A 14,851-nucleotide genomic window follows, 5' to 3' on the forward strand; every position below is an offset into this window, starting at 1 on the left:
CTAAGTCTAGTACCCACCTGATACCACACATAGTTATTACAATATTATTGACTATATTCCCTATGCTGTACTTTACATCCCTATGACTATTTTGTAACTGCCAATTTGTACTTCTTAATCCCTTCACCTGGTTCACCCAGCCCCCAATCCCCTCCCTTCTGGCAACCATCATTATGTTTACTTTGTTTTTTAGATTCCAGTTTTTAACCCGCAATGGATAGGGTTGAGGAATCATGAGTCACAAAAACGTGGGGAGACTTTCTAGCCAAAACCCTTTGTACACCTAGATTTTAGTGTGCAGATTTTGTCGAAATTGGATTTAATTTGGAAAGGCTTCCCCAGGTAATTAATCATCGTTGCTATATTATAGCTGTAGGAATGAACATAGGCATTGGAATACCTGGATCTAAAATGAGTCGAAATTAGTCCATTTGAACTTTGATGTACCTCAAATTAACGTATATTTTAAATGGAGATAATATCTTCCTAATAGAGTTGTAAGGATGAATGAGATAACATGTTTAAAAAGACTAGTGCTAAGCATGAGTAGTCACTCTTCAAGTGACACTGTCACCTCTTCCTTTTTACCCTGTCAATATCAGCATTTGTTTTCTTTGCAGTATAAGGAGGCTCCTGACATCTTTGCACACATTAGCCAATTGTCTCAGATAATAATTTCTTAGGCTTGTGCAGATCTCATGCTAAAACTTAGCTTCACCAAAAAATTTGAACAAACTTTGTCAAGGCAAAAAGCCACTAAAAGGACTGTCTTTTCTATATTTCAGTGTCAGTGGCCTCAACAGACAAGTTGTATGGTAGAATGTTAGTCACATGAGGCATACATTGTATATTAATAAATGTTTACAAACTGAAATTCTTGATTTTTGATCACAATTTTTTTAAAAATTCTTCATTTATAATCAGTGAATTCTGAGAGCTCTCCAGTTTTGGTTGATAAGGCTGGGAAATTTCTTTTACTTAACTACATCACCACTTACCAAGAGACTAATAATCAAGAAAAAATTTTTTTCTTTTAGGTTTACTTTATCATCATCAAGAAATAAGAAACATGCTAAGAACAATTTTACATGTGTAGCATGCCACCCAAAGGAAGACTGCATAGCAACTGGTCACAAGGATGGCAAAATTCGTCTTTGGTCAGTTAACTCATGAAAAGCATGGTGATCACTTATATACTATTTTATATTAGTCCTGTAGAACAGGGCTTCCTCTGGGTCTGGGAAAAAGGATAACACTGAAGAGCCACTGCTGACAGTAGAGATTAGTCTTTGCTGACATTGTTCCTTTTTTATATCATTCTGTTCTTCATGGAATAGACAACTATTTTAGGATTTCTAACCTTGGGCTTTTAGGGAGAGTGAAAAATTGGGTTTTGCCTATAGTTTTATTGAAGACAATTTTTTTGTCAGCCTCGAAGTAAAAAGTGGAAATAGGGAATACCTAAATACTTGTAGGGCACTTCAATGTCCAGTTGTTTGTAGAAATAGAAAATGTACTTTTTACATATTAAGATCTATAAGCTTGATATCATGATTATTTTGGGCATATATTATGTTCATTATATTATATTTGGCATACCATTATTTTTCTAACTTAGAACTTGGGTGAAATTCAATTTTTTTATTTTCTCCTGTAGGAGGAATTTTGATGATAATAAGAAATACACATATACATGTCTACATTGGCACCATGATATGGTTATGGATTTGGCTTTTTCAGTGACAGGTAAGTACAAGTTTAATAATTAAAATGAACTTTTGAAGTATGTGAATCAAGTATTTTAATTCACTGTATTTATAATGTGAAATATTTAGAATTGCATGAACCAAATGAATTTTAAACTCTTGTATATCACCCTTTGTTTTGGGCATTGCTCAGCACAATACCATATACTTTAAGTTTCAAAGCCTTTCAGAGTATCCTGTACAGCTGTGATATAGTCTCTCTTATTAAGAAAGAACCTATTTAAGTTATAATACTTTTTTTTAAATGAATGTCTGTGTGGCTGAGTGTTTGTTGTCCATAAGTGTAGCTACAGTTCATCAGGAGCAAATGACTGTACTATGCTGGTGCTTAACCTGCATTATCTCACTTAACTCTATAAAATGGGTATCATTATTCTCATTTTGTAGATGAAAATGAGATTTGTAGTTGAGAACTAACTTGCCTAAGGTCACATGGCTAGTAAGTGAGGTTTAAACATAGGTCTAATTCAAAAGCTTATGTTTTCACTGTTAGATTGCCTCCTTCACATTTACTATTTTATTTTAATTCAGACCTTTGTTCCATTTAAGTGGCATAAGAGAGTGGCTATAGTGAGTAAAAATACCTCCTTGAAAATAGGATGAACTTTAACAGAAATATAGAGGAGTACGTTGTCTTTGGTTACTTTTAGAACCCTCACACTTATATGGTGAAAGTTAGGTCAGTATTATTTTGACTAGCCTTGATAAAAGGGAGCTGGATACTAGAGAAGAGTATATGCCTGGAGAAAGTGATTTTTCTTTCTGTAAGTCATCTAAAGACCACCAGGACAAGTCTTAGATAATATCTTGTGCTCTGGATCATTACAGGGCTACTTGGGCTTAACTTCTGGAGCCTCGGGAAGTAGTAAGAGGCATCTTCACCCTATTTGTGCTTTGAATTTGGGGAACAGTGACTGGTATATGGGGGTGAGGCTCAACACACTTAAGGTAGTACAGCGGGAGTACAGTTGTGACGTGGGAATTTAGAATAGAAAGAAAAGGAAGGGGATATTAATGCTGCACATAAAAGGTATAGGCTCCTCTTCTCTACCCTCCTCCCCAGCCCAACCCCCAAAAATACAAATGAGTGCATGTATGACCGCCATATGTACATACATATGTAATGTTCTGGCAATGCCTTTGTTCTCTCCTAACCTAAGGTCATTTTTCCTGCCCTTCCTCCTCAAGTTTTTCTCTGCTGTGGCCCCTGCCCAAGTCAAGGTTAAGATCAATTAATATTTATTGTCACTATGACTTTTCTGTTAACATTATCCATCTCTTCTCATACTAGTTGGCAGCCACAGATTTCTCTGAGGGCCTTACTTACCCTTAAGCCCTTGGTCTTTCAGTATTGACCTTTTTAGGTGAGATTTGGGGAAGAAGGAATAAATAGTTGGATTAGTTGGCACTCAAAGAAGGAATACAAAGTGCCCCTACCCTGAGCCAGAGCTTTGGTGTAGAAGGTACTGCAGTTAATCTTGGCTGTTAGGGAGTTAAAGTCTTGATTTTATATTTTAAGTCGTGAATATTTACAAATGAGAAGTTATAGTTAAATATAGTACATGATTGTCAGTGAAATATCAGTATTGACCCTGTATAGGTATAAGACAGTTCATAGAAGAAAAAAATTAGTTATCTGTATAAAACAAAATACAAATTATAGTTTTGAGAACTGTTTATAAGTCAAGGTAAATATGAACAGTACAAACTATTTGGTTGTGTTTTGAACCCAGTCATGCTGTGTGTGAACTCTAAAATAATTATTTTCTTCTTTCCAATCTTTAAGTCTTTGTCTCATTCCAGTGCACTGGGACCTCCAGTTACTCTGAATAAAAGTGATAATGTTCCCTGTCACAGGGGAAAGGTTTTCAGTATTTTACCACTTAAAATGATTTTTGCTATAAATTTTCTTTAGGGTTTTGAGGGTTTTTTTGGTTGGTTGGTTTTTTTTTTTGCATCTATTAAGATAACTCATGATTTCCCTTAATTCTACAAATTTATTCCATAATTGTTTTATTTTTTTAAATGTTAAAATAACCTCATATTCCTGTAGTAAACTAACTGCAATGTTGTCTTATCCTTATCTTTTTAAGATATCATTGGATTCAGCTTGCTGATAGTATTTTGTTTGGGAATTTTCATCTGTCATGAAACCAGCTTGTAATTTTCTTATGATGTGCTAGTTTTAATATAGGATTATGCTCGTCTTGTGAAACAAATTGGGAAGTGTTCTTTCTTTTTTGTTACTTGGAAGAGTGAAAATAGGTTTATTTTTTCCTTAAGTATTTAGAAAAACTCACCAGTGAAGCCATTTGGACCTAGAGGATGTTTGTTTCATTCAGTTTTTCTTGTTATCAGCAGAAGAGTTGGTCAGCAACAGACTAGTCAGATACTACTGGAAAGGAGAATTCCTGAACCAATGATGTTTAAATCTTTTGTCTTGAGAGTATATTAAAAAATATGAAGACACATTTTTTGTTTATTTTTAAAAATAGTTTATTTCTTTAATATGACAGGAAAATAAGATGTTAATTATATTTTCATTTCTATTTTTCTCCCCCAAATACTGTCCTTTCATTTGCTGGCTGGATGAGAAGGCACCAGTCTGCTGAGTGGTGGTCGTGAATCTGTCCTTGTAGAGTGGCGTGATGCAACAGAGAAAAATAAGGAGTTCCTCCCCCGTTTAGGAGCTACTATTGAGCATATCGCAGTCTCACCGGCAGGGGATTTGTTCTGTACTTCTCACTCTGATAATAGTACGTCTCACTTTGTTGTTGCGAGGAAATATTTGTTTAATGCCTAAATTACCTAGCATCTGTAGGGAATAAAAAATAAGAGACCTCAAACTAATTAAGAATAGCATCAAATTTAATGAACATTTTTTTCCCTTCCATTCCTCCTCTTTTTCTCACCCCTTTAGATGCCACCAGAATTCATCATTTTCAGAATTGTTACGAAAATACAGAGCTAAATGTTGTTGGGTTTTGTTGTGCCATTTATATTTCAAAACCTTTTCATGTAGAATGATTTGGGGAAGTAACAAAAGGGTTTTGAAGTACGTATCTATGCTTTCACGATACGATGGCATTTTAAAAAGAACACTGAGATTCTTCTTTGAGATAGCTATTATCTTAGTGTGAGAGTCCTGTAGATTCCAACAGAAATGGAGGCGGCCTTGTGTTCTCCATAACTTTTGCTCATCCTGTTAGTGCTCAGCCTGGATGTAGACCCCACAGCCCATGGCCTCCTTTCCCTTCAAAACAGAACGTAACTGTGCGCAATCCATTAGTGACATTTCAAAGTAAATTATCTGTCTCTTTTAAGGTGTTTAAGTTTCTGAATTAACACTTAAAATGTACTCTTAGGCACAACTCATAAAACCTAGAGACTCTAATAGAAAAGCCCCCTATCTCCACCCCAAACTTTTTGGTTAATTCAGAAAATATATTCCGGATTTTCTAGAAACACTCCAAGTAAATTAAACATACTCAGGGAAATATAATATAAATTCAAGTTTTTTCTAACTTTAAGTTCTGAACTATTTATGTGTCACTATTTTTTTTTTTTACCCACAGAGATAATAGTCATTCACCGAAACCTTGAAGCATCCGCAGTAATTCAAGGTCTAGTTAAAGGTATTGCAAAACAGTGAATTTGGAATTATGTATTTTTAAAGTAAATATTTGTCTGATTTCAGCTATTGTTTATCACTTCTTTTGCAGACAGCAATATCTTTACTGGTTTGATGATTGATCCAAAAACTAAAGCTTTGGTTTTGAATGGAAAACCTGGCCACTTGCAGTTTTATTCTCTCCAGAGTGATAAACAGTTGTACAATGTAAGATTTTGATTCATTAACTAGCCTTAAGACTAATGAAAGTTTTTTACAGCACCACCAGCATTAAGTGACTTATTTAGAGGCTTCTAAAACAAGATCCTATGCCTGTGCTTACTCGAACAGTCAGTACTATCAGTTGTTTACATCATAATTCTATTAAGGCCCCAGTTGCAGACTAAGTCTACATGAAAGCCAGATGGCACTCTTGTGCAGGTTCCTTTGTCTATTTTATTTTGTTTTAGACTACATCTGTCACATATCTGTGCCTTTGAGTCACAAGGATAGGAAATGAGAATATCTGGTTGACAATACAAATACGCCTCTTCTTTGTGGTGAACCCAGTGTCCTGTAAACATACTGAAGATAAAATTTTCAATGTGTAAAGAGGAATGCTTCCTGTAAGCCTGATAAATGCAATCCAGACTTCCCATTTTTTCCTTTGTTCCCCACAGTACTCATGGATTGCTATCAGAGGAGCTGTAACACTTACCTCTTTCTCTCCACTTTTAAACCCCTCAGAGAAAGGAAACTTACTGATTTGTGTACATTTCTACTACAGTGCCTGGAAATAGTAGGCACTTAATATATGTTTAGTAAATAGACAAGGAAATGGGATAAAAGGAAGAACTTTAATTAAAATGCTGGCCTACTCACAACATTTCTATATTTTTTCACTTCTTAAAAATTGTAGGTTTTATTTTTTCTCTTCATGTTTCTAGTGATGTGGAATCTAGTCTTGAGAATTTTTGTAAAGTTGTTTGTTCTCAGGAATAAGAGAAAAGCATTACTATAAACTAAAGGTTCTGTTGTAGCATATAAATGGGTCATAGTCATATCTACTATTCAAGGTCATTGAAGAATAATCACCACTGATTTAGTACTGTATAGTGTACTCCATGTTTTTAAGAGCAGGTTTGATGTCCATAACTATTACTTAATTTTTCCCTTTATCTAAACATCTGTGACTGTAGATCTTAGTTACGTGTGATGTGGTTAATTATCATTCCTTGAATGCTTTAACGTTTATGTATTTACATTAATAAACATTTTGGATTTTTTTTAAACCCATCAGTTAGATATTGTACAGCAAGAATATATCAATGATTACGGTCTTACCCAAATTGAGCTAACAAAGGCTGCATTTGGCTGCTATGGTAACTGGCTTGCAACGGTGGAACAACGTCAAGAAAAGGAAACTGAGCTTGAATTGCAAATGAAATTGTGGACATATAATAAGAAAACTCAAGGGTAATAACTACTTATATAGCCATATAATTTCAAAGTAGAAAATATTTTATGATATCAATTGTTGGTCTTTAAGATGTTTTATTTTGCTAAGTTTTAGATTTAGAGAAATGAAGATATTACTCATCTAATAAAGCCTTTAAACTTTCTGCTCTGAGAAAACACTGGTATCGTCCAAGTTAAAATGACGTCTCATTGCATAAATGAGAAGACATGGAAAAGTGACATCTCCAAGGACATAATGTGTAATTCCAGGCAAATTTAGGATTAGAATCCATATGTCTTAAGTTCCTTTGCTCTTTTATTAACATTATACTACCTTCTTTGGAAAAATGGCAGTGGTAGACCACGGAGGTGTAATGTAGTGTAACATGTGTTTACATTAAATAAGGAGCCCACTAGTTTCTCATACCATGGCTATAATAGCCATTTATCAAGTCCTTGCCATGAGCCAAGAACTAGCTTAGTGCTTTAGTACCCAGTGTCTTAGTAATCTTTGCAAGAACACTAACTTAAACCTGTTGTCCATGAGGAAACAGTCCCAGAGGGATTTCCAGTCATCCCTCTTGTAACCTGACCTTTTTAAAAACCACAACACTATCTTCCCTTGATGTTCTTCAAAGAACACAGTGCTAGCATCGATTGTCTTTCATTCACAGATGTGCCCTGTCAAGCTGGAAACAAGCTTCGAGAGGTAGTTTGGATGATTATAAATATTAAATATTGTCCAGGGCAGTTTGAGTAGTTTTCTTCCTATATTTTCTTGCCAAAAGTAGGAGTTTTCATAGTTGTTCCATTCTTATTTTCAAAAGTAGTGAGGCAGCTATGTTCTATACAACTTTCCTACTGAGTTTAGTACAGTAGGCTTTCAAGTATCATTTTTTGTTGACCTCTGTTTTATACTCATTTTGTACCAGTAAGTGACCATATACATAATCATCTCTATATTACATAAGTTACACAAAGACAGATAAAGTGTTAGAACTTTTTACACTCTGGCTGTTAGAGAATAGGGCACTCGATTCTTTGCATTCTAGGTGATAATATATTAGTTGCTCCTTAAAAGATTCTATTGTAAAAGTTTCAATATGTAAGAAATTCTTAAATGACAGTATATTATGTTGTCCTGGTGTAAGAATAAATTGGTGATTTCTTTCCTACTAGGTTTGTTCTTAATACAAAGGTTAACATGCCACATGAAGACCACATCACGGCTCTCTGTTTCGGGAATGCAGAAAAATCTGAAAACCCCACCTTGGTTACAGCTAGTAAAGATGGTCACTTCAAAGTATGGATATTAACAGATGATTCTGATATATACAGTAAGTTAATTAAATATAGTATTTCTAAGGAGTGCACAATTTTAAGAATTGATATATTTTTATCTCATGAATTGTACCCATTCTGGGAGGACATTTTATACCTCATTTAATTCTATAGGATATTTTTTTTACATTTAATTCTATAGTATATATTTTTACATTTTTAACCAAATCAGGACTTTATGACATTCTTGATATGTGCTGATCATTCCATTTTGCGAGAGTACAGTAAAAAAGGTTTTTGTAGGTAGTCCTTTCACTGTTCCACTAGAGGGAGGTCAAGGCCTCCACGAAGAGGCATAAATTTCAAATCAGTCAATGCCTTGTAGCACTTCTAACTAAAATTTTGAGGAGCAGGGGTTTTTCTTGTGTTTATTTCTTTCTTAATCCTTATTGCTTATAATTTCCCCAAAATGTTATCTATACTACTTATGAACCCTGTGGTCTGTATTTACACAGAAAAAGCTGTTGGCTGGACCTGTGACTTTGTGGGAAGTTACCACAAATACCAAGCAACTGACTGTTGTTTCTCTGAAGATGGCTCTTTACTAGCAGTTAGTTTTGAGGAAATTGTTACAATATGGGACTCAGAGACATGGGAACTTAAATGTACATTTTGTCAACGAGCTGGGAAAATAAGGTAGGTAAATAATTTGGGAGTAGAAAGTACTTTTTTAAAATTTAAATGTCTTTCTACATAAACTTTAGTAATAATTTATGCTTTCTCTAAAGGTAGCTAACCAGAGTGCTGGGAAGCTAAAGATTCTTTGCATGTCAACCATGTGCTATGATTTACCCATTTCTGAAATCAGGATTAACATTTAATTCATGGACTACAGATTTTTATTCTTTGTAATTTCACTTTTATTTATGGTTGTACTACGTAATAGAAGCTATACTTAAACCTCAGTAGATTCACACAATGTTTATCTTCTGTGTGTTCTCATAGAAACAATGGTATGCTAAAACTTCATTGTTTCTAAGAAAGGCAAAGGAAAATAACAGCAGTATCTTCCATTTTACTTCATGTAACAGCATTTGGGGATGGAAAGGAAGATGGCTAATTAAATTGTTTATAATCCCCAACATTTCTGATTCTGAATTTACTTTGTAAAACCTTCTTCAGAATTCATATTGCAAACTTTCCTCTTGAGGTAAATGATTGTTAAAGAGTACTTTTAAAATGACTTTTTTCACATATGTTTTCTGTATGTATCTTAATTATTATACCACACAGCAAATATTAGAGAAAAGAATTGGTTATCAAACCTGTTTTACTAAGAAACAACGTATCTACATACACCTTTTTTTACTTAGTCCCTTTTTTCTGCAAGATAATTATGAACAAAAACATACGTGCCTGTCTAAAAATCTGTATTGCATAAAACTGCCAAAGTGTGCAGTCCTTTGTAACTAAGTGTGATAGAACCGACCGCTGTTAACTTGCTTCTGGTTTTAATCTAGGCACCTTTGCTTTGGGAGACTGACTTGTTCGAAGTATCTTCTCGGTGCTACTGAAAATGGCATTCTTTGCTGTTGGAATCTGCTCAGTTGTGCATGTAAGTTTTTCTTGTTCACTATATAGTGAGTTGGCAAAGCAAGTAGAAAGTGGCCATTAAACTTTGGCTGTTAGGACTTCTGGATTACATCTTCAGGTCTCTACTCAGAGAATGTGTAATTTTTTAAATGGTACATTATACCACTACAATTTGGAGGACTAGGCCTATAATAGACTTAGATTATTTATAAAGTGCCTAATTGTCAGTAAACAGACTTACCTTTTTCCAGTGTCTTCAGTACCTATGACTTTCTGTTGCCCTCCTAACAGATAGGGACTTATTTGTGTTTTACTTATTCGAATATGTGTTTGGGAGGCATAGTGGTTGCTTAGTAATGAATATGTGTGATAACATTTTTTGATATTCTCTACAGTGACTCTGGCTAACATTTTGCCCAGGTTTAGCACCAGCTGAAAAGCCCTGACAGCAGTTGCACTGAAATAATAACCATTGTGTAGAATGTGGAAGGAATACTTTACTTTTCTGCTTCCTGCCCCTCGCTTTAGTGCAGCCTTCCACAGATAACTTCAGTGTGTCTCTGTGTGTTATTTGGAAACGTAAAATCTCTCTTCCTGAGAACGATACAATTGATTGTCCTAATACAGATTAAGATTACCTACTTAAAATGACTTTTTTAAAGTTTTTGGTAAATCTCTTCTTAAAAGTGAATTGCTTTTTTTCTCCCCCAGTGGAGTGGAGCGCAAAATTAAATATTAGAGTAATGGAACCTGATTCTAATTCTGAGAATGTTGCTGCAGTCTCTCAGTCTTCAGTGGGTTCAGACTGTAAGTACAGATCATACTTTACTTTGATAGTGAATTTTCTTTTTAACGTCTTTAAAATAATCTGAGTCACACTTTTCCTTTAAATCAGATGTGTGTTTGGTGCCATTTTGCCTAAGGCACTGCCCTTTCTTGAGTTCTTGCTCTAGTACCTCGTTATATAGGCATTCATACTTAGTTCTAGGAGAGCACCCTTACATCCCTCATTTTTCAACGTGCCAATTTCTACTCGGCCTTCAAAATATAAGAGATTTCACCTTATTGAATGATTCTTAATTTCTCTGAGAAGCTTTAATCATTCCTCCTGTGATCTTGAAGCACTTTTACATATCTGTTATAGTAATTAGGACAAAATACTGTATTAATATTTTGGTGTCTGTCTTCCACAGTAGGCCCTGGCCTCTGGAGCTGGGATTCCCTTTCTCTTCATGGCTCTCATTCCTAACATGCTTGGCACTTAGTAGGCGCCCAGTAGATATTTGTTGAATCAAAGCCTAAGATAATCATGACCTGGGTTATTTACTCAGTGGGATAAGTCCCAAGATTAGTGTGATCCGCCTGAGGTTAGAACTAACATTTGTGGGCAAAATGTTATTGTTTGTCTGTTTTTTCCCTCTAGTGTTTGTATTTAAACCTAGTGAGCCAAGGCCATTGTATATTCAGAAGAATATCTGTAGAGAGGAAGTCCAGTGGGGAGTGTTTGTTCCACGAGATGTCCCTGAATCATTCACCTCAGAAGCTTACCAGTGGCTGAATAGATCCCAGTTTTACTTCCTAACAAAATCACAGGTAACCAATCCTCAAAAAAAGTAATTATTCTGTAAATGTAATTTTCAGTTGCTTTAATATTTTAGAGTTAGAGTAATCATCATCCCAAAACAGGTGGAATAGTTTTATTAAGGATTACGTCCCAACAGAAATTGTCTAATACGCTCAGGACAGCAGTAATTACTAGTGTGTGTGTGAGAGCGCCACTTTCATTGCCCACACCTTTGAGGCTCTTTAAGTAGATATATGTTGATGTATCAAGACAAAAAGTTGACCTTCTCATTTTCTTACTTTAACATCTTTCTTAGATTTGCATTCTACAATTTATCTTTTGCATCATTAACCGATCTCTCTTTTCAGAGTTTGTTGACATTCAGCACAGAGTCTCCTGAAGAGAAACTCACACCGACAAGCAAACAGGTATGTTTTAGCCACTCATGGTACAGACTGCACGGCCTCCCTACAAAGATAAGGTTATCTTTTAGAACTCAGCTATGAGAAAAATGTTTTACATGACCCTAAAATGGAATTTAAAACCATATTTATAAAGCTGCTTGCCTCTTTTGGAGTTATATTGTTCTTTTAAAATAAAGTTTTAGTTTGTAATACAATAAGAAATGTTTGTGATTTAAAGAGTCAAGTGGTTCTGTAAGACTTTTCAGGAAAAACTTGTTCATCACCACTGCCATTGCCTACATTGGTTCTATATCCCTGAGAAACATGTTTATATTGCTAATTCTGGATTTTTCAGATTTAGATTTTATCTGTTGAAGTTAAAGCTCTTTTTCACACCACCACTCCCCACACATACACATCACACACACACACACACACACACACCCTTTGCCCCAGTTTTTCAACATAGATGAATCCTAAAATTGGTCCGGTCCATGTTCATCATTATAACCTAGTAAACACAACTCGTAGCCAAACCACGTAATAACAGACTGGTTTTTCCTTTGTGACCAACTTTTTTTTCTCTGGAGTAAGTAATTGCCTCTTTCTTAGTTTCGCTTAGTTTTCTATTTACTTCCCACCTAATTCATCCCAAACTCTATTCACGCTGTGCAACTCTTCTCAGTATTTTCAGACATATTAGCTACACTTTTAAGTCTTGAAGAAATCTTTCTAAGAGTCTTCTGACCTGCTTCAGTCTGGACTGGTTTTTCTATAAAGCTGGTGTACAGTAGTCATCTTGAGGTTGACATTCACCATCGTTCAGGGTATTTGCTTCACCTCCACTGTAATAGAACCCACAGTTTTCCTCCTCCTTCAGTCACTCCCTTGCTTTGGTGAAGCACATTCTGTTACTGCATGGAAGGTAAATTCAAGACCTTCCATGTTTGGAAATGTTTTTATTCTCTCCCACTTGATTGGTTGGTTGGGTATAGAGTTCTAGGTTGAAAACCATTTTCTCTTAGAACTTCAAAGGTATTTTCCTCTTATTTTATAGCTTCCCGTGTTACTAGAAGTCCAATACCATTCTTATTCTTGATCCTTCACTCATTGAATTCATTCAGCAACCTTTTGTTGATCATCTACTATGTTCTAGATGCTTGGGATACATCAGTGAACAAAATAGTCAAGTCTCTAAAGTGGTGGTGTTTATAGTGTAATAGGAAGATACAAACAATAAATAACAAGCATGAAATATGTAAATAATATTTTGGAAGGTGATAAGAATTATGAGGGAAAGAATAGAGGAAAAGTGGGTAAGGGATACTGCTCCCCATTTTAAATAGGGTGGTGAAAGTCAGCCTGAATGAAAAGACTTTGGCTTTTCCTCAGGAAATGTGAAGCCTCTTGAAGGGTTTTGATCAGAGAACTAAGGAAAAGTTAATTATTTCTTTGCCTTTGTTTTCTTCTTTTTTCTCCCCCGCCCTGAACACCTGTTATTTAATGTTGGACCTTCTAGACTGGGTGCTAAAATATTTTTATTTTTTTCCTCCTGTTTTCTGGGAGATATCTTCATTTTTACCATCTAACCTATTTTTTTCCCTCCCTTTCTCTCCTGCATCGTTGATGTCATCAGACTTTTGTTTTCAGTCTGTTTTGGACTCTTTCATTTTGGAGGTTTTCTTCAGAACCTGATGATCCTTGGCTGTCTGCTTTTATTTTTAAATGAGCATGAGCAAAACAGCCATTTGGATGTTCTCTACTGAGTAGAACTTATTCTCTGGCCTCCACTGTATGAGCTATTTAAAGAAAATCTCTAATGTCATTATTTTTAGGTCATTTTTTCCTATGCTGGTCAGATTGCCCAAATAAAATTCTTTTAAGTTCTTAACCTGAAAGGATGTCAGCGTGGCTGGCAGTGTTCTGAGAAGCACCCGCTCTGAAGTACAGTGAAGCTGCCAGCACTGTGAAGACTCTACACGCACCAAGCAGTCCAGTCTAAAGACAAGCTTTTGTTTCACTCTTCAAAGACTATCCGTCCAGCCTTCTGTTGGGGCTGAAACGAGCTGTGAATCTGAGTGCTCTCTAAGTAGACTTTCAGCCAGACTACCTGGTTTTTTTTAGCCCTTTACGGAGGTACCATTACAATTAGTACCAATTCCTCAGCATTTACAGGATTCCACAGTATAAATTGGGATGCTTCTTGGCTTTCCCCACAGCCAGCTTAGAATTCAGCTTTCAATATGTTACAATTTCACCCATTCACTGTGGTTTATGCTGTTTTGAAAAACCCTTTGCTGTCATTTTGTGGGATTTGGGGGAGAAACAGTGATAAATGGGTATTTTGTTATGTCATCTAAGTGTCCACTGTTAGCTTTTCCATTAGTAATTGGGCTGCTAGGCTTCAGACTTTACATATAAAATGAAGACTCATACTGGATAACTTCTAAATTTCTTCCATTCTTGACCTTTTAGGACTCTATAGCAGTGGTCCCCAACCTTTTTGGCAACAGGGACTGGTGCTCCTATGAAAATTAATGCCTGATGATCTGAGGTGGAGCTGAGGCGGTGATGCTAGTTGGGGAGCGGCTGCAAATACAGATGAAGCTTGGCTGACCCACCAGCCCGCTGCTCACCCCCTGCTGTGCAGCTTGGTTCTTAACAGGCCACAGACCAGTACCAGACCGAGGCCCAGGGGTTGGAGACCCTTGTTTATAGTACTAATGGAATCAAAGGTGGTTCCTCTTTTTAATTAAAGTCATTTCCCTTTGTTTTAAATCCTTATAGCTACTAGCAGAAGAAAGTCTTCCAACAACACCATTTTATTTCATATTGGGAAAGCACAGGCAACAGCAGGATGAAAAATTAAATGAAGCCTTGGAGAATGAACTAGTACAACTGCCCTTAACAGAAAACATACCTGCAGTTAGCGAGGTAAGTAATTATTAAGGCAAACAATGTGAAACATTAAAAGCACACTAGCACCCTAAGTTAGACTTTTTATACAATCAATCTGTAAGATAACTTTTGAATAATCATTTGTGTACTGTGTAACTTTAATACCCAAACCAAATAGCATAAACTTATGATAGGATTATTTGGCCTGGGATGAGGGGAAGAGTTGTTGCTTGTGTAAATGTAGGAAGGTAGGAATAGATTTTTCTTTAGGTTTGGT

General features: G+C 35.7%; 1 protein-coding gene across 1 annotated transcript in view; it reads left to right on the forward strand.

The window, feature by feature from the left end:
• WDR75 (WD repeat domain 75) overlaps positions 1 to 14,851 on the forward strand; it is a 33,799-nt gene that overhangs the window by 17,964 nt on the left and 984 nt on the right. The window contains exons 7-19 of the mRNA XM_006921277.3: positions 1,038 to 1,157; positions 1,658 to 1,746; positions 4,364 to 4,522; positions 5,342 to 5,401; positions 5,489 to 5,604; positions 6,677 to 6,852; positions 8,014 to 8,171; positions 8,631 to 8,811; positions 9,636 to 9,730; positions 10,420 to 10,515; positions 11,132 to 11,301; positions 11,641 to 11,700; positions 14,464 to 14,610. Of these exons, the coding sequence (XP_006921339.1) occupies positions 1,038 to 1,157; positions 1,658 to 1,746; positions 4,364 to 4,522; positions 5,342 to 5,401; positions 5,489 to 5,604; positions 6,677 to 6,852; positions 8,014 to 8,171; positions 8,631 to 8,811; positions 9,636 to 9,730; positions 10,420 to 10,515; positions 11,132 to 11,301; positions 11,641 to 11,700; positions 14,464 to 14,610 (1,627 nt within the window). The remainder of the gene's footprint in view (positions 1 to 1,037; positions 1,158 to 1,657; positions 1,747 to 4,363; positions 4,523 to 5,341; positions 5,402 to 5,488; positions 5,605 to 6,676; positions 6,853 to 8,013; positions 8,172 to 8,630; positions 8,812 to 9,635; positions 9,731 to 10,419; positions 10,516 to 11,131; positions 11,302 to 11,640; positions 11,701 to 14,463; positions 14,611 to 14,851) is intronic.

This window comes from Pteropus alecto, unplaced genomic scaffold (assembly GCF_000325575.1).
Source record: "Pteropus alecto unplaced genomic scaffold, ASM32557v1 scaffold3, whole genome shotgun sequence".
In the NCBI taxonomy this organism is placed as follows: domain Eukaryota; kingdom Metazoa; phylum Chordata; class Mammalia; order Chiroptera; family Pteropodidae; genus Pteropus; species Pteropus alecto.